The sequence below is a fragment of the Barbatula barbatula genome, assembly GCF_947034865.1.
Source record: "Barbatula barbatula genome assembly, chromosome: 19".
Lineage (NCBI taxonomy): Eukaryota > Metazoa > Chordata > Actinopteri > Cypriniformes > Nemacheilidae > Barbatula > Barbatula barbatula.
The window spans coordinates 10,950,162-10,969,860 of NC_136782.1; the positions used below are offsets into that span (position 1 = coordinate 10,950,162).

Below are 19,699 nucleotides of genomic sequence, written 5' to 3' on the forward strand. Positions count from 1 at the left end.
CTGCCACGTAGTTTGAGTTTGGCTAAAATAAGCTAGCAGGCTAAAAGGTAACATTAGGCTTTACTCTAAAAGGTTTGTTACCTAAGTTTCTACCCCCGAGTTGTGCTGTGTTGTGCTTTTTGCTGGTAAATTGATAGCAAAATCATCAAGTCCCCAAACTGTTAATGTTGGCTGAGTTTTGTGTCACCGTCTAAAAACAGTAACAATTAACATAAAGATGAGCAATTACATGCAACTACAGGAACAATGTGTAAATAGATCAGGGGTTCCCAACCTATCCCAACTTATGAACATCCGGCCTAATTGTTTGTTATCACAAAATTTGACAGCAAGTGTAACATTCAGTTTAGACGTAGTCCTGGGGCCTGTTTCAATAAGGAAACTTTGAGTTATTGGTTTCAGAACAGCTGATTTGAGTTATTTCTATCAACTCTGGGTGGGTTGCCTAGAGTTAACCGCTTCCGCGACAACTATGATAAGCCATGATCAATGGAGTTCTGATATGATAATGCACCAAGCCTCCGTTCTTGCCCCATACGTTAGCATCCCGGAACGCCAGATGGCCAGTCCGAAAATATATAGCCTATCAGAAAAGGTCAGGTTTGCCTAAGTGTGTTTAATTTAGTCTATTTATTTATTTATTTATTTATTTTTGTCCCTGTGTGCCGATCGGAGTTCACTGCTGATATTCTGAGGTAAGATTTTACTAGTCTCTAAAGTCTACATCTTCTATTAAGAGTGTGGATTGTGATAAAGAATCTGTGCGTGTTTGTGTGCATGTTAGTTTGTGTATATTTGTTTCGCTCTCGCTCTCTCTGTCTGTCTGTCTGTCTGTGTAATTTTACTGAGGTGAAGTAATCCTGAGTAGTTTATTTTACAGAATCACATTAAATGACTTAATGGTGAAATTCAGTATGAGGGCTTGTGGTCAACTTGATAAGAAAACAATCTCTTGTTACTTGTCAATTATTCATGTAATTTTTATTTTTTCTATTTAGTGGACTCCAGAAATGGTATATTTCGTAACTTGGCAACATTTCTTAGGTGGAAAAAGGCTGTTTTTGTGACAATTGAGATGTGATTTTGAAATGACAGGTTGCTGTCTAATATAACGCCTAGATCTTTTACTGTATTTGTTGGAGTAACAGTGTCAGGTCCCGGGTTTGATCTTCCTTCACGTTCTCACTCACCTTTCCATGTGCACAGCTGATGCAGCTTGGCAATCTGCTGAGCGGCTCAGCAGCGCACAGCTGTTTCTTATCGCTCTCATTATTTTCCTTCCTTTATATTCCCCTCTGTTTCTCTCCTTCGTTGCTGTTGCGTTGTATTGTCTACCTCACTCTAGCCTCTTGCCTTGTTGGATTATTTATGCTAACCCTGCTCTTTTCTAGTTGTAGTTTTTGCACTGGATTACTGTTTTGGACTGGACTGCTGCTTAGATCTGGATTCTCTCTGTTAGTCTGCACCAGTTTGGATTACGAGTTTTGCTTTCTCCCTCTGGACTCTGTTTGCACCTCGACCGACCCTTGCCTGTTGTACTGCCTCTTTTGGATTACCCCTTCGGACTCTGTTTGCACCTCGACTGACCACCTGCCTGCCTGACCTTGCATCTGCTTTGCCCTGAACTGTCTGAAGCTCTGCTTCTTGTCTTGCTTTTGATTAAACATTATTATTTGAATCTGCATTTGAGTCCTTGCCTTCTGTACCTGACAAACAGTACATCCTTCAACTTGCAGTTTATAATCAGAAATATTTGTTTTGCTTGTCTTTGGTCCGATAAGTAATATTTCTGTTTTATTAGAATTTAAAAGAAGGAAATTACAGGTCAACCAATGTTTTATATCTTCAATGCACTCTGCCAATTTGGATAGCTGGGAGGAATCATCTGGTCTTGATGAGATATATAGCTGAGTATCATCTGCATAGCAATGGAAGCTAATTCCATGTTTTTTAATAATGTTTCCAAGGGGAAGCATGTATATGGAGAACAGCACGGGTCCCAGAACCGATCCCTGAGGTAATCCATAATTTACTTGCGTTAAATTGGATGATTCCCCATTTAAATGGACAAATTGATGTCTGTCTGATAAGTAAGATCTAAACCATTCTAGTGCCTGTCCCTCAATACCGGTATAGTTGTGTAAGCAATCTAGAAGTATGTTATGGTCTACGGTATCGGACGCAGCACTAAGGTCAAGCAGGACCAGGAGTGAGATGTTACCTTTATCTGATGCCATAAGCAGGTCGTTTGTAATTTTAACGAGCGCAGTTTCAGTGCTATGATACGATCTAAAGCCTGACTGAAATTTTTCGTGCATGTTGTTATTTTGTAAGGAAGAGCACAACTGAGTACACACTACTTTTTCTAGTATTTTAGACAGGTATGGGAGATTTGAAATCGGTCTATAGTTTCCTAGTTCATTTGGATCTAAGTTTGGTTTCTTGATTAGAGGCTTAATGACGGCAATCTTAAAGGGTCCTGGGACATGGCCTAGATTAATTGACGAGTTAATAATGTTATAAATGGGCTCAATTGCAACAGGTAGTAGCTCTTTTAATAATTTAGTTGGTATGGGGTCTAGTAAGCAAGTTGTAGGTTTAGAAGTTGCGATAAGTTGAATTAAATCTTCCTGTTTTATAGGTGAAAAACCCTGTAGCCTTTCTTTTGGAGCGATGGTTGGTGCTAATTCATAGGACAGATTTGGACGTTGAGTTTTTACAATTTTGTCACGAATGTTTTCGATTTTCTCTGTAAAAAAATTCATGAATTCATTGCTACCGAGGTGCGGCGGAATAGCCAGGTCAGGTGGTGTCTGTTTATTTGTTAATTTAGCGACTGTGCTAAATAGAAACCTTGGATTGTTTTTGTTGGTTTCTATGAGGTTACGAAGATGCTCAGCCTTTGCTGCTTTTAATGCCTTTTTATAACAATTTGCACTCTCTTTCCACGCCATTTTAAAGACTTCTAATTGCGATTTTATCCATTTGCGCTCTAGTTTGCGTGTTTCTCTTTTAAGGGCGCGAGTGGTGCTATTGTACCAAGGTGCAATATTTTTCTCATTAATCTTTTTTGACTTCGTAGGTGCAACAGCTTCTAATGTATTAGAGAAAATAGTGCCCAATTTCCTGGTCATGACATCGAGCGATTCGTTATTTATTGGTATGGTTATTAAAGGAGTCAGATCTGGCAAGCTCTTTGCGAAGCTATCTTTAGTAGCGGAGGTGATTGTTCTACCCTGTCGATAACGTGTTAAAGGGCTGATTCCAGACGTGTGCAAAGTACCCGTTATAAGATAGTGATCGGTGACATCGTCGCTTTGAGGCATAATATCTATATTGGTTAGATCGGCTCCGTGAGATATAATCAGGTCTAGTGTATGATTAAATCGATGAGTTGGTCCTTTAATGTGTTGTATTACCCCAAAAGATTGTAATAGTTCTGTAAACGCCAGTGATAATGCATCGTTAGCGCTATCTACGTGGATATTAAAATCTCCAACAATTAGTATTTTATCAACGTTAACCAATAGGTCCGATAGGAAGTCCGCAAACTCTTTCAGAAAATCAGTATAGGGACCAGGGGGTCTATACACCGTAGCCAATGTAAAAGAAAGCAGTGGTTTTTTACTTTTGTTAGGAATAATTATGTTCAACGCAAGCACTTCAAATGATTTAAATTTATGCTCTGTTCTCTGAGATACAGTAAGAAAGTTTCTAAATATTGTAGCGACGCCGCCACCCCGACCAACCGGACGTGGCTCATGCATATAACAATAACTTGGTGGGGTACACTCATTTAGGCCGAAATAATCATTTGGTTTAAGCCAGGTCTCGGTAAAACAGAGTATATCAAAACTGTTGTCCGTGATCATTTCATTTACAATAACTGCCTTTGAATTTAGTGATCTAATATTAAGTAGGCCGAACTTTATAAATTGGTTTTGGTTGTTTATTACATTGTCTTCAGGTTTAATCACGATCAGATTTTTTCTCTGACTTTTGCCAAAATGTTTACTTTGTAGTATTATTCGGGGGGGACATATAGTCTCTATATATTTGGAAACAGTAATATTTATAGCAGTTGAGGCGCACATACTATGGTTAAAGTTTTGACTTACCTGAGGGAGACTTACCTGTGGGAGACATAGTCAACCGGTGCGTAGCGCCTTCGAGATGTTGTCGGACAGGAGAGCCGCTCCGATGCTACTGGGATGCAGGCCGTTGGGGCGGAAGAGCCTAGGTCGCTCCCAGAACAGATCAAAATTATTTACAAAGAGCAGCTTCTGTTCAATACACCATGACATCAACCATTGATTAAGCGAAAAAAGTCTACTGAACTTATCATTCCCTCGTCGGTAGGTAGGCAGCGGTCCTGATACGATAATCCTCGCTGTGGGCGATGCGATGCGTTGCGTACCGTCTCGATCAGACTCCTGAAGTCCCTCTTCAGGATCTCCGACTGCCGCATCCTGACGTCGTTCACTCCCGCGTGCACCACGACAGCTTCGACGTTAGCGTTGTCCTTCAGGATCGCAGATACCACTTCGCAGAAGTCGCAGAAATGCCACTTTCACAAAGTTTACAGGTCTTTCTCAAAGGCACAACAGTGGTATTGAAGTCAGAGGGGGCAATGCTGTCTTTTTTTCACTAATCTTACATACAGGTTACATCTCACATTTTTGTCAATCATTTCAGAAAGTGAAACCCATATATTATATAGATTCATTACACATATAGTGAAATATTTCTATTTTTTTTAGATGTACCTGTATATTCTTTGTCACAATCTAGACTCTTAATAGAATATGTAGATTTGCCATAATCCAGAATGCCAGTTTATTGTTGAAGTTCATCTTTCAAAACGAACAGCATTATTTCGACTTTTTTAATATTCATATTCTCTTCTTTCACTCAGATGCTGTGAACAGGTTTTGCCTGCCCAAATGCAACAGATTCAGACTTTGATGCAGCAATGGCGGAACACCTGAAGCACGCTGGGGTAGTGGATATAAAAGATGAACGGTAAACAACTTTCATCGACTCCAAAACATTTACACATGTGTTAACCATAATCCATGATTTTGTTGTTTACTTGTTTTTATGGCTGTTAGGAAATAATTGGTAGTGCCATAGCTCTGACTTCCATGCTTCAATGGTGGAACACATGAATCATACTCTTGGAAGAGCTGGTGGTCGGGGACCAAGAAGAGAGTAGACATATTCAAGCATAATAATACTGTATTTTTGTTATTTTCATGTTTGATTAATAGCTGCATAACATTAATGTTAAATTAAGTAATGTTTATTTTCTTGTTTGAATTGTAGCTGTTTAACAAATGGAAGACATTCCAAAAAATGGGATGTTCACTATAAAATATCCTGCGCTAAATTAAAACACTTTTTGCCTAAATCCACGAAAAATGTGTTTTTTTGTGATGTAGCCGTGATTAAAACGTTTAACAGACGTTCAGAGGTCAGACCGATTTAGGGATTTGTCAATAATTGCTTGCCTTACATGATATTACACAATGGGTGTGTGATTATATTCAATGTATAGCTTGCTGCTTAATGTAAGCGTAGCCTATATATAAGCCTAACTTATAATAAACGTCCAGATGATGACAAATTTGGACGTCCAGGGACGAGCAGAAAAGACGTGGAAATCACGGCCAGGTGACGTCAAATGTGTCCGTTCAACTTTCATTTTGGAACGAAATTTCAACCGTAACGTGACGTGTAGTTTGAAAAATGCATTAAAAAACATCAACGTCATCAACTTAAGATGAATTGTGTAACACAAAAAATTTAAAAACGATTCAGTATGTTAACAATATTTATACCTTTTAAAGGCGATGTCTATTTCTTTACAGCAAACCGGCATATTAGAGCAATATGACAGATGTAAACAAAAGTCTCTTACCGGGAAATGTGTTATTGATATCTGGTCAGTTTCATACAAACTTGTTGTTTAAAGGGACATTTATTTAAGGGCACCCTTTGTAGTCGCTTTGGATAAAAGTGTCTGCTAAATGACTAAATGGAAACGTAAAATGGAAATCGTTGAGAAACTCGGTGTCCAAGTTCAACGCTCCCTCCCACCCAACCACATCACGTGATTGTTACGTAACTGAAACGTAATCCTTTTTGTTTATTGAACAAATATAATATCAAGTACAATGTCACAATTAAGAGCAAAAATAAACAACAGTAATTCAGAAGACAAAAAGCCAGTAAAAGGAAGTAAAATTAATAACAAATAGATAAAAATAAAAATAAATACAAATAAAATTGAGCCAGGGGTAACAAAAACTTAAAATAAATTCAAGAGATAGAGAAAAGCCTCGAGACCCTTTTGGTTTTCATTACAACAAAGCTGAAATATTATACTTTGTGCACATTGTAACAGACTTTAATGCTTTGGCATTGTTAGAAGAAGAGATGGTACCCAAATAACATTTAAGGTCTTTGCAAAAGATTATAAAAAGAGGTTTGACAGACAAAAACTTACACTTGTGTACAAAAAACTTGGCTAGAAAAATAAATAGATTTATAAGAAAATACTTGTCTTTTAGATTTTTGTCAGAATTATAAAATTCAAATAAGATATCCTTAAACATCAAAGAAAAGTTGACTAATAAAGAAGCATGTACAAACAGACACAATTTTTCCCCAAAATTAGCTACATGAATACAGTCCCAAAAAAGATGAGGAACAGACTCGTCTTCCACTCCACAGAAGGAGCAAAGGGGATCCAACTCTGGAAACATTTTTTTTGATAAAGACTTTGACTGGGTAAAATCGGTGCAAGAACTTGAATGATACCTCTTTAACCTTTTTAGTGATTAAGTCTTTATTGGATAGAGACCACACTTTCTTCCAAGGAATATCATTAAAACTATTACTCCATTATGAAATTATAGAAGGGACAGTTATAATATCACTCTGAAAAAGTTGTCTAATCTTTCTAATCCTAGAAGAGGGACAGGATAAAAAGCAGATCCTCCCTATTGCAGTTTCGCATGGATGTATCCAAGAGATAGAAGATAGTTAAGAATCAGCTGAGTTTCTTAAAAGTGCAATAGCTCCACTGGGGATGGCATCCATCACTATGGCAAAGTCTCGTGGGGTGACAGGAATAGAATATAACTGAACTGTAATCTACAAACCCATTAACAAGACTAACGAGTCACCTAATGGACACAGGTGAACCTAATGACTAATCAACAGACCGTGAAAATCTAGATAAAACAAGAGTCAAGACTGTTGTAGTTGATCTTGGGTAACGGTTCAGGTTTACTCCTGAGTCACTCATTTGGGAAACCTTGGAGCAATACTGCAGGTTGAATCGGTTTCAGCCAACTCATCCACCCAGTTGCTCAACTTTCTTTGCTTTGGTGAGGTAGGACAGAGAGTAGGCAGAGGTGTATAAACTGTGCACCAAATCTGTGTGCGACTCCAAAACCAACAGCTCAAGATGCGGGCGCTGGTAACGCTTCTGGCAGTTCTGCTGCTACAATATGATTCAACATGTGGAGCGACTGACCCGTAAGTACATTTATCATTCTTTTCATTTTAGCAGACATGCAGAATACTACGCTGTCGAGAGAAGTCACAAAAGCATCACTGGGGTGGTACCCTTTTTGAAAAAGTACTACTTCGCACCTTAAGGGTTTTTATTCCAACAACAAATTATAGCAGTAAAGTTTACTTCACCTCACAATCACGTACCAAGCCTACTAAAGATTAAAATTTGAAGGAACTAATAGCTAACTTGTCGGCAGTAAATGTTTTCATATAAATGCAGTTGTCCACTTATCTTTTATTTCAGTCTTTGGGAATGTTATCTTCATATCTAGATACTGTATATCAGGACATGTATATTGGTTATCTGCTTCCAATGTTAAAGAATCATCCGTTATCTGCCAAAATGTTCATATCTGTGCATCCCTATACAAAATGTATAAATATTTGTTTCTAAATGGTGCAAAGGGCACCATCCCAGTGACCGGTACAGGTTTTCTACCTTTTCTGGACCCTGTAAAGGTCCAGGATTATCTGTTAGCTTTCATCCGTTGCTGTGGAAAAGTTATGAACGTATAACAGCAGTCCGTTAACACATGTACCTAAACATCTTTTGAAATGGTCTAGAGACTGTTATTGATGAAATACAATTATAGCCACTTCATATTATAAACTTATATGGATTTCACAAGCCTTTAAAAACATCTCTTGTCTTGTTTAGCCTTTTAATTCACTTATTCATTTACTTGAAATGCACCAACAAGTTAACATATGCAACATTTTCCTGAAGTCTTCAACATTACCCAGTGAGTTAGAGATCGCTGCTTCATTCTGCTACAAGCACAACTATAAGCATTGTAATCGATAATAATGCAGTTCCTCAAAGCACTCAAAACAGTTACTGTGAATAAAAGCAGTGTTTCCGTTTTGTCTTCTAGCACATACCTGGTTGCAGTCACTTCTCAGGTGGTGAGCGGCACAAGTGAGACTCTGTGTGCCCATATTCATGAGCCCAATACAACCCTTTCTTTAGTGGTAACCTTAAGCTCAGATAATGGAAATAGGACAATTCTTAAAGAGAACTCAATCGGAAGGAATTTCTACAAGTGCGTGCCTTTCCAGGTCAGTATACTTAACAATTACAGTATATTGTGTTGTGGTCATTCCCTTTTGTATGTCATTTATTTTTTTGAATATTCTTTATTAATCATTTATTTGTCTTTGACCAACAAATCCATTGATTATATTTGCGTCTTTGATCGACTGGTTGGATCGTTTAGCGAAGTGGTTTTCTAGCAAGAGTTAGTAACACTTTGCTTTAAAGCTCTTGTTCCTTGCTTTGGATCCTGTAGGTCCCTGTAGTGCTTATAGACACTGTGGCAACCGTCTATGTTAAAATTGAAGGAGACAAGACATCACTAAACAAAACTACTCAGATTCTCATAAAGCCTCCAATGAAGCTCATTTTCATCCAAACAGACAAGCCAATCTACAAGCCAGGAGAAACCGGTATTTTTGTATTCGTTAAATTGCCTGTGCTTCTACATATCAATGAATGTGATTTAACGGCATATTTTTTGTTCATACAGCCAAGTTTACTCGCTTTATTTCTTATGTGCTACTGTGCTGTTTACAATTCTCTTCCCTAGTAAAATTTCGCATCGTCTCTTTGGATTCCAATTTCTTGACTCTTAATCAGAAGGTAATACTATCCATTTGTTTACATTTTTTGTCTATGGCATAGTCAGTAATTTTCGGTAATGGCCATCAGTAAGAAATGGCTTTAACATGACAATCCTTGCTTCATTTATCAAAGTGCAGTCAGTGTTTGAATAGCTATTATGCCAGCTCTTCAAGCATTGTCACTATAATACCAATGATCAAACTCAATCTTTTTCTGTTTTCTTTTCAGTTTCAAACCATAGAACTCCAGGTACAGTATAAAATCCTTTAAGCATATGTTTGTTACCTTTCTGTCAGTCTCTCGATGTTATGTCGAGACCACCATATGGGTTTAGAACTTGAGAACCAGTGTTCCCTGATCGTAATTTCAAAAGGCCAATGAACTGTTCTGGCCAGTTGCCCTGATTAAGGACCTTTCTAAAGGGAAGGGCATGGCGTGGCACCACAGGACAGACCTGTGGAACCTCTCAGTCTTCATGCACTGTCCAACTTGTCCCGAGACCCCTGCCTCCAAACCTAGACTGGTGCACTGGATTGTGGATGCCATCACTACAGCATACTGGTCCCAAGATCTCCCATGCCCTCTTGCAGTGAGAGCTCACTCCACCTGGGGTATAGCCGCCCCTAGGGCACTAGCACAGGGCGTCTCAATGGCAGACATCGCAGAGCTGCGGGTTGGGCTATGCCCAACACTATAGCAAGGTTCTACAGTCTTCGCTATGGTGCTGCTGTACACCTTTATCTTGCATGGTAGCAACAGCTAAGATTGATGGCCGGTTCTGCACACACCTGCTTTCTGCCTTCATTAGGTCATTGTGGAGATTTGGCCATCCTCTGCAGTGACCGGGCGGCACCAGCCAGGTTCCTCAGCACAGAGACCGAATGAATGGGCTGGCCGTCTTTTATACCTGTATGTACAGGGTAGAGACTGGCATGGATTCTTTTCAAAAGTAATTTTTTTTTTTTTTTTTTTTTTGAAACTGAGATCGGTTCTCTAGTTCAAAGCCCCATACTGTCATCTCAACATAACGTCTCATTCCCTCCATCCGGGGAACTGTGGTAACAGTTGTAAAAGAAATTCATGAATTATTAGGTTATTTTTTTCTAGCTAGCGGTTTTCAGTTTCATCACACTGGCTTTCTTTGTGCCACTTGTAGGATCCTAACTCGAATCGCATTGGTCAATGGTTGAATCAGACCACCAGTAATGGCATTTTAGATCTCTTCCATCGCATTACACCACAGGCTGCTGAGGGCAACTACGTCATCACTGCTTGGGATGAGAAGAACCAACAAACGACACACAATTTCGAAATTGAAGGATATGGTTGGAACTAGAAATCAGCTCTGACAGTTTCTTGCATAATTTGTCCTGTTTTTTAAAACGTCTCATCTTGTTTGTTGTAGTTCTGCCTAAATTTGAAGTCAACGTGAATCTTCCACCCGTTATAACGCCCACGAATAAAGAGTTCATACTAAACATTTGTGCTCGGTAAACACTTTTGTTAAATTTAGCAGATAAAAGCAACGTAAATGTTATATGTCTCATACTTTTTTCATTTTTGTAGATACACCTATGGGAAGGGTGTGCAGGGGTCTGTTACCGCTGAAGTGTGTGGATCAAACTATATTTTTTACCAGTATCGCCAAAGTGCACCTAAAACATGCAGAACTTACATCATAAAGGTTTGCTACAGCCTATTAAATACTTTGTTTGAAACTGACTACTGTGTCAGGAAAATGATATTTGATGTCACAGTTCGAAGATGCAATAGATATAATAGTTCAATAAACCGCATAGGAAAGCTTCTTACACCATGTGACATTTCGAATTTAAATTCATGTAAATTTTTCATGTAGACTGACAAGACTGGCTGTGCCTCTCAAGTTATAAATGTATCTGAATATGGCATGCGTCCAGGAGGACAATTTCAAATCAACTACAAGGTAGAAGAGGATGGAACCGGTAAGCTTGTCAAGTAAAATTGCTCTTCTCCCAGTTAATTGTCCTAGAAGTACCGATTAACATTTTTATTCGTGTTTTTCAGGGATTACTGTGGAGGGTTCAGCTGGAGTTTCTTATAGCAGTGATGTTATCACAGTTTCCTTTGTGGACTCCGCAGATATATACAAGCCTGGGATTGCCTATGAGGGAAAGGTTGGATGATAATGTTTTTTTTTCCCAGTGTATATAATAAAGATTTAGTCAAGATCTTTCTCTAAAGACCAAGACATTTATGAGACGTACCAAAATTACAACATCAATACTCTTAATTGGTAACAAAACTGTCACAAATTCTTGTTTCATGTTTTTTACAGGTTCTAGTCACTGATGTATACAACAAACCACTGAAAGGTCAAACCGTGTATCTCATTGTAAACTACAATTTCAAAAGTGTTACTATGACACTTACGACTGACAACAACGGCACAGCTCGCTTCTCTTTAGACACGACAGTTTGGTCAAGTCAACCTGCTTATTTACAGGTTTGAATGTTTTCAACCATTATATACTTCTATAACTTTGCTGAGCAATTGAATGAATACATATACACAAATGAATGACATCCTCCTTTTACATTAGGCTCGACATATTGAGGATAAATGCCAGAATGGTTTCTGGCCTGCAGAAAGAGATTATAATGGAGGCAGTCTCTCCTTAAGGCCGTTCTACTCCAAAAGCAAAAGTTTTCTGATGTTCATTTCTACTTCAAACCCATTGAGCTGTGCGATTGGTGCAAATGTAGAGGCCAGTTACATCATTCAGGGCAGTGCACTGCTCAAGGGACAGAAAACACTGGATGTCTTCTACATGGTATGTTTAACTATAGATTTAATCATACTGTACATTGCTTGCAACCATAAATCCATGTTTGTTTGCTTTTCATAAACTCTCACAATGTTTTTCCACTTTGTGGGATCCAGGTCTTTTCCAAAGGCAGTATGGCTCAAAATGGCCTTGTGTCTGTCAACGTGCAGTTTGGAACGGGTATGAAATGGATATTACGACAGTACAATAATTATTGTTTTCTGTATGTTCTAAGAGCCTCATTTACTTTGACCGGTTTTCCCTTTGTTACAGAAAACAAAGGCAAATTGTCGTTCACCTTAAAAAAGACCACAGCCCTGTCTCCATTCGCCCAGGTGGTGGTGTACACAGTTCTTCCCAACGGAGAAACCGTTGCGGACAGTTGGAACTTCCCGATTGAGCAATGCTTGCCAAACAAGGTCAACAAATCACATGAAACATGTATAATGCACATCTTTTATTTTGATTAAATAATCCCTGTATCTGTGCTCCAGGTGTCCTTAAGTTTCTCATCTTCCGTGGCTCTGCCTAAAGACACATCGTCTCTAAACCTGAATGCCCAGCCTGGTTCCCTTTGCTCCGTCAGGTCCATTGATCAGAGCGTACTGCTTTTTAGACCAGAAGCTCAACTCAACGCTGCCTTTGTACGAACTGTTTAACAGAAGAATCTTTAAAAATGTTTTTATTGATCTGTTTGATTTAGTGGCGTAAATTCATCCTGTAAATGAACTTGATCTGTAGGTTTTTGGAATGTTGCCAGTCCAAATGTTGGTGGATTACCCATATCAAGTCTGGGAATATAATGAAGATCCCTGCATACCTGTAGACATGGATCCAATTGACCCCCCAATGCTGGCGAGGGAAAGACGTTCACGATTTGGTTATCCTTATTACAGTAGCAACGATGCATACGGTGCCTTTAAAGTAAGATCTCATGTTGTCCTGTTTCAGTGGTTGTTAGTTATTCATTATCCATTTAATGAGACATGATGCTTGCTTTCTAGGCAATTGGAGTCAAAATGGCTACCAACTCTGATGTGAGAGAACCGGTTTACTGTTATGACTATAAGGTTATGATGACAGCCATGGGTAAGTGACATAATCTTTCTTTCTGATATTCTATACTTTCTGTACATACTGTCTGCTCAAACCGTTGCAGGAGGTGCATTTCAACCGAATGCAAGAGAAAATTTGGCTTTTGGTCCACCTGGGGAAGACACTGTTCAAAACACAATTCGCAAGTTCTTTCCGGAAACTTGGATATGGGATCTTGTGCCTGTGGGGTGTGTATAGCTCCCGCTTATGTTACTATACCTCCATTCCCTTTCTAGCATACAAATAATTAATCCTTATGCAATTGTACTTGGATTGATTATTCATTAGGAGCTCTGGATCCGTGACTCTTACAAAGACTGTTCCTGACACCATCACTAAATGGGCCACAGATGCTTTCTGTACATCTTCTGTTGGTTTTGGAGTTGCACCCAGCACCGCTCTCACTGCCTTCCAGCCGTTCTTTGTCAGCCTCGCTCTCCCCTACTCTGTAATCCGTGGAGAAGAGCTCACACTCAAAGCTACTGTATTCAACTACCTCTCCAAATGTATTATGGTGCGTCACCCTGATAATTCTGAAAATATGCACATGACTAACATTGTATCTGTTTTATACACAAAGCATTTTTTATAGAATATTTGAGTCTGCTTAAGCGACAAAAAAACTAAAATTGTTTCCCCATTTTTCTAAATTTGCAGTTTATTTCTAGTCTCTTCTGTAGCCAAGTTGACTACCTTTCAAAAATGCATAATCTGTGAAAAATTGTAAAATCTCCACATTTCACGTGGATAATCTGTAAATAACATCTGTGTGTTATAATGTACAGGTGAAGGTCACACTGGAAAAGTCAGATCAGTTCTCAGCTCTGCCTTGTAATGGCTGCAATTACACTCAATGTCTTTGTGCAGAAGAGAGCAAAACCTTTGAGTGGACGGTTACAGCATCTGTTCTGGGTAAATCCAATACATTCATATGGTTTGTTGTGCTCAAGATTGCAAGTACACTTTCTATAAATGCAGCTATGCCCCACTTATTATGGCTACACTGGTAATTCTATGTAATATTCTAAATGTATACATATGATTGAATCACATTATTTTAAAATACTTCACTTCGCCCCCATATCAACAATTATTTTCAATGGTAATTTATTCCTATTGAATAAAATGGTAAGTAACTCGGGGCAAATTGATGTGATTAACATTTACAGTTAATAAAATCACATTCAAACACAAGTACACTGTCCTTACATTTTATTTGCTGTATATTACAGGAGAGGTAACGGTTACGGTGAGAGCTGAGACTGTGAAGACGCTGGAACGTTGTGGGAATGAGATTGTGACCGTGCCAGAAGGAAGGCGTATTGATACTGTGGCGCAGTCGTTTCTAGTCGAGGTGAGCCTTTCTAAAACCATAGAAATTATAACCTTTAGACATCGCCATCCTGGTTCAATAATGCTGCTTTTTGTTTTTTAAATGAGAAACTTCTTGCAAAGCCTTTAAATCTGTGTCGTACACTGAAAAGGAAATCTTGCTGAGACCATAAGAAGTCTCTTTTATCGATTACTAAAATTATAAGAGTTTCAAGTTTGTTACAATAACTAATGTAAAGTTGTGTTTGTCAGGCAGAGGGAGTTAAACAGATTATCACTCAGAATGAACTCCTCTGTTTAACAGGTCAGTAATTTGTTCTGTCACTTTAAATTAATAATGTTCTGGCTTCAATACAATTTAGGCTCGGTTTTAACCAACAGTTAACACCAATTCTAACTCGCCTCCAGATGGATACTTTGATTAATATTTGCACTTATGTAATAAAATGCAGCATGATAACCGACAGTTTAGACTATGTAGCTTGTTTTTTAGTTCAGTTATATTGTGACCGTGATACTTAAGTTGTCTACTTAAACTAAATAACATAAAAATATGAAGTTACGTCTGAATGCAATGCTGTGATAATAATTGGTTGTATTTCGAAGCAAGGGAGACGTATCATTGACTTAATTATATTTCTATTAGGCAACACTGTGAACACAACGGTCTCTCTTAAACTCCCTGAAGTTGTTGTGAAGGATTCTGAAAAAAGCTTTGTCACTGTTCTGGGTAAGTTCAATTTAAGTGTCTAAACATGCATAATGTATTAGTAAAAAAACACTAAACTTATTGCTACTCGTGCTATTAACTGTGTGCTTTTTAGCTGAAATGATCTGCTCCTGTTTGCTCCACAGGTGATCTGATCAGTCATGCGTTAAGAAACATCGCTGATCTGTTACGGATGCCTTACGGCTGTGGAGAGCAGAACATGGTGAACTTTGCCCCCAACATTTACATCCTTCAGTACTTGGAGAGCAGTGGACAGCTCACTCCTGAGATTTTGGCACGAGCTAAAACCTATCTGCAGACTGGTGAGAATTATATTATAATGAATATAAAATTATTACAGTATATTCACACTTCCAATTTTGCAAAACTGACAAGTTTGTTTTGTTTCCTCAGACAAATTTATATACAATATAATGTAAAATAAGCAATATGAAACGTTTTAGAAATTATAAAGTTACACAGTGCAGTAGTCATAGTAATATTCAGAATAAGGCAAAAACGTGATTTAAATGAAGAGCCTTATACTGAAGCTTCAGATATTCATGTTCATTTTCTTTTCACAGGCTACCAAACACAGCTGACATACAAACATTATGATGGGTCTTACAGCGCTTTTGGAAACGGTGATCCTTCTGGGCACACCTGGTCAGTTTAAAAATGGACAATGAAGCATTTGGTTCTATAATATTTTCTGTGTGACTGGGTTGCAAAGTATAAATATTCTAGTTTTTGAAAACTCATTACGCTTCTCAGGTTAACTGCATATGTGATGAAGATTTTCGGAGGGGCAAAGAAGTATGTGTTTGTAGATGACACTAACATCGATCAGGCTAAGATTTGGTTGGGTCAGCAACAGCAGGGGAATGGGTGCTATAAAACAGTGGGTGTCCTCTACCACAATGATATGAAGGTAAGACTAGAAACAGGATTGGTGTTGACAGCTCGGCTGAACTAAACTTTCACATCTGCAGGGTTGTTTATCCTGCAATAGGCCCTACAGCAAACAGACAATCACATTATTGAGCATAAAAACATACACTATGTACTATAGCTATCTATTCTTTACATAATCTACTTATTGTAAATTTGTATCAATGTTGCTGTTATAAAGTCTCTCTGCCTTGTTTCTTTCAAAGGGTGGTGTCAGTGACGATGTCACCCTCACCGCATACATCGTAGCAGCTCTGCTGGAACTGGGTGTGAATACCACTGTGAGTGTTAAGACTCCATAACAGTCTCTATAAATCCCAAGTAGAAGGCCTTTGGACACCAAACATTTGCGTTATTGGACAGCTTCTCTATTCATATTGCTAGCATTGATTGCAGCGGGGCAGCTGCAAGTATAGATTCAACCGTACTGTCTAATATCTGTAAATGTTTTTACACAACACCACAGTCTATAAATCATCTGGATTGTCGAATTTACAATACTGTGAAGTTTAGCTATAGCCTACTTTAGGGTTTGGGTTCTGCGTAACGTACACTTCAGAAAACTAACTTTTTTGTTTGATATGAAAATGGCTTTTGAATATGTACATGTTGACAGGTTTCAACATTGGGCTTGGCAATACACATTGTTTGTGTGTGGTGTGACAGAAGCCTGATTTTATAAAGTTATTGCAACTAACAGAGATTTGACTTTTGCGTGCTCTTTAAGGATCCAATGGTGAAGCAAGGCCTTGTTTGTCTCAAGGAAGCTTCCAGCAACCTTGACAACACATACTTCACTGCCCTGGCCTCCTACACATTCACTCTTGCTGGAAACCAAGACATGAGACAGAAACTCATCTCCAACTTGGACAGTCGAGTCAAGAGAGAAGGTGCCATTCAGCTCTGAATAAAACATTTTTAAATAGGATAAAATTGTTTTCCTAATCAGAATATTTACCAAGACCCCATGAGACTGAGGACTTTTGATTTATTGCTGTCTTCAGGGGTTGGGCGATATTGGACCCAGGCAAAGACTGGGCAAATGACAGGCGCTTTAGAGGTAGAGATGAGTTCATACGTGTTGTTGGCGCTTCTTTCTGGACCAACACTGCCATCATTTAAACTGGACTATTCTGCTACCATTGTACGCTGGCTGGCCAAGAGGCAAAATGCCTTTGGAGGTTTCTCCTCTTCTCAGGTACAGTAATGTTATTTCAAGGCACTTATTTCATTCATTCATGATTTACCTACAGTGGTTCTCCATCCAAGAGTGTAAACTAGTGACAACTTTAAAACCTAGTGTAGTTTCAATATACGTATGCTATTTTGACAGGCTGTAATTGGCTTCCTCCCTCTCTGTGAACAGGACACTGTGGTGGCCCTCCAGGCACTCGCTAAATACAGTGCTGCCACCTACAGTCCAACAGGAACCGTTGTTGTCAATGTGACCTCCCCCTCAAACCTGAAATACAACTTCACTGTCGACCAGAGAAACCGACTGCTTTACCAAGAGAGACAGCTGCAGCCAGCTGCAGGAAACTTCACACTCGCTGCACAAGGCCAGGGCTGTGTGTTTGTTCAGGTTCGTAAGATGCCTTCACGTGTTGCTCTTGAGCTTCACAAAGTGTTTACCCAAAATATGGACTTTCCATCATGCCATATGTTTTCAGCTGAATTCACATTTGCCATTAAAACATAATTTTATTGACATGACAATTCAAAACTCTCTCAAACATCCATTTGGCCTTTACGTCTTCTGTTTTTTCCTCAGTTTGCCTTGCACTACAATGTCCTGCCCTCTAACTCCTTGGCCTTCAGCATCACTACAAATGCAACATCAACTTGTAAAAGGATACAGTACTATACTTTCACATTAGCTTTCACTGTCAGGTGAGAAGCTTTCTTCATGTAGTAGTCTAAACTCACGAGGGCTATCTTTGGTTTCATAATTTATTAAACAATTACAATTGCCTCGTGTGTATAAAATGTTTAGTGCAGTAACAAAGACATGGTATACAAGTCTTTAAAAACATTCAGTTAATCTCTACAAGGATATGGCCATGCCTTATATTTATATAACCTGGAAAATATATTAGACCATAAAGAACATTTGAAGCCAAACAACGGTTCCTTCAAAGCATTTAACCTTTCACGTGCCAAGACTTGTGTATGTGGCTTGATAAACAGCAAACACTGAACCATATTTATTATTGTTGCAGGTATAATGGTCCACGAGAAGAGACAAACATGGTCATCATTAATGTGAAGCTGCTGTCTGGATTTGTGCTGGATTCCTTGTCTCTACAAACTGTGAGTGACACTTTCAGGCCTTCAGTCTTGTTTTTTTAATCTCAAACGCAGCAGCATTTGAAGTGTTCTCATTGGTCTCTGTGTCCATAGCTTCAGCAGGATTCCAGAATCAAACTTCTGGAGCAGAATGAAGGACATGTCATCTTGTATTTAGATGGGGTAGGTCTAAATGTACATTTAGGGATTTTGGCATGTGAATATAATTGCTATGAATGACATCAGATCTTTTTTTTTTTCTTTAAGATGAAAAGGGAGGGGGAGAATTCCTTTACCTTAATGCTGTTGCAGAACGTAGTAGTGAAGAACCTGAAACCAGCTGTGGTGACGGTCTACGATTACTACAAGACTAGTATGTGTTTATTACATCACAAGTGTTAAATATTTGTTTAATCCACATTTAAAATGGAAATACTAAACGGAAAACAATGCTTAAAGGAGTATAAATTTAGCCTAAAAAATATTTGGAGCAGGACAATAAATGCATTGAATTTAATCTGCAAAAACAATGTTAAACGCTTTACGCATGTTTTAAATGGGTTTTGTGCCTCAAGACGTGGCCATACTTTGATGCAAAGTTGATTGTGACAGCGTTTACAAAAATATGATTTTTGCGGCAAAATCAAAATTGCACAAAGATGGAATATGCTGTTGGGTTTTAATGCACGTCTGTTTTAGGTGAAGGCGCTGTGAAGCAGTACACCTCCCCATGTGTCAAGTAATGTATCCGTAAGTTATTCCATTTGTCATTTGAGATGTGCTCTTAAATTTAAATGCTGTAGACAAATGTGTACTTGAGGCTTTTACAAAAAATGTGTAGCAATCACAATACTTTTTCACTTTTAGATGAAAGTGCTGTCACAGTCTGGATTATCGGTGTTCTTCACTCCTAAACCATTCATTTCATCACATGCAAGAGATGGAATTAATACTGACGCTTGATTTGTTGAAATATTCCTCCTGATGGACATCGGCTTACTGATGGCAAGCTACTGTGTCTATAAACTCCATGATAATCAAACGCCAGATTTATGACCTCCAATGATTCATGATGCTATTGAATAAAGAGTTTCCACTTCTAAAACCTGTATCCTGTAGTTTACTTCATTATAGCATGGATTGGCTGGACTTAATCTGTACTTTAATACATCAACCTTTAGAGATTTTTAAATATTAACGTCAACAAATTCAGTCCTAAAGGTCAGAGGTCTTATAGTTTGCAATAAATTCTAATGCATTCATCTCTAGTTTTCTTGTGGAAAAAAATAAATTGAAAATAGGAAATTATAAATA

The 19,699-nt window shown here is 38.5% G+C and overlaps 1 protein-coding gene across 1 annotated transcript; it reads left to right on the forward strand.

Moving 5' to 3' along the window:
• The first annotated feature begins 7,192 nt into the window (after positions 1-7,192).
• On the forward strand, positions 7,193-19,495 carry LOC306908364 (alpha-2-macroglobulin-like protein 1). The gene is made up of 36 exons (XM_079481165.1): positions 7,193-7,545; positions 8,460-8,643; positions 8,874-9,030; positions 9,171-9,223; positions 9,434-9,454; positions 10,362-10,530; positions 10,611-10,695; positions 10,772-10,889; positions 11,064-11,169; positions 11,252-11,361; positions 11,523-11,690; positions 11,788-12,018; positions 12,129-12,192; positions 12,286-12,431; positions 12,507-12,656; positions 12,754-12,936; positions 13,017-13,101; positions 13,172-13,295; positions 13,396-13,621; positions 13,893-14,019; positions 14,340-14,461; positions 14,692-14,743; positions 15,086-15,169; positions 15,295-15,471; positions 15,733-15,814; positions 15,923-16,079; positions 16,306-16,380; positions 16,827-16,989; positions 17,104-17,297; positions 17,466-17,681; positions 17,871-17,989; positions 18,319-18,409; positions 18,500-18,568; positions 18,653-18,758; positions 19,085-19,135; positions 19,253-19,495. Exons 1-35 carry the CDS (start codon positions 7,475-7,477, stop codon positions 19,126-19,128), a joined length of 4,329 nt encoding a protein of 1,442 aa, XP_079337291.1. The 5' UTR covers positions 7,193-7,474; the 3' UTR covers positions 19,129-19,135; positions 19,253-19,495.
• The last annotated feature ends 204 nt before the right edge of the window (positions 19,496-19,699 follow it).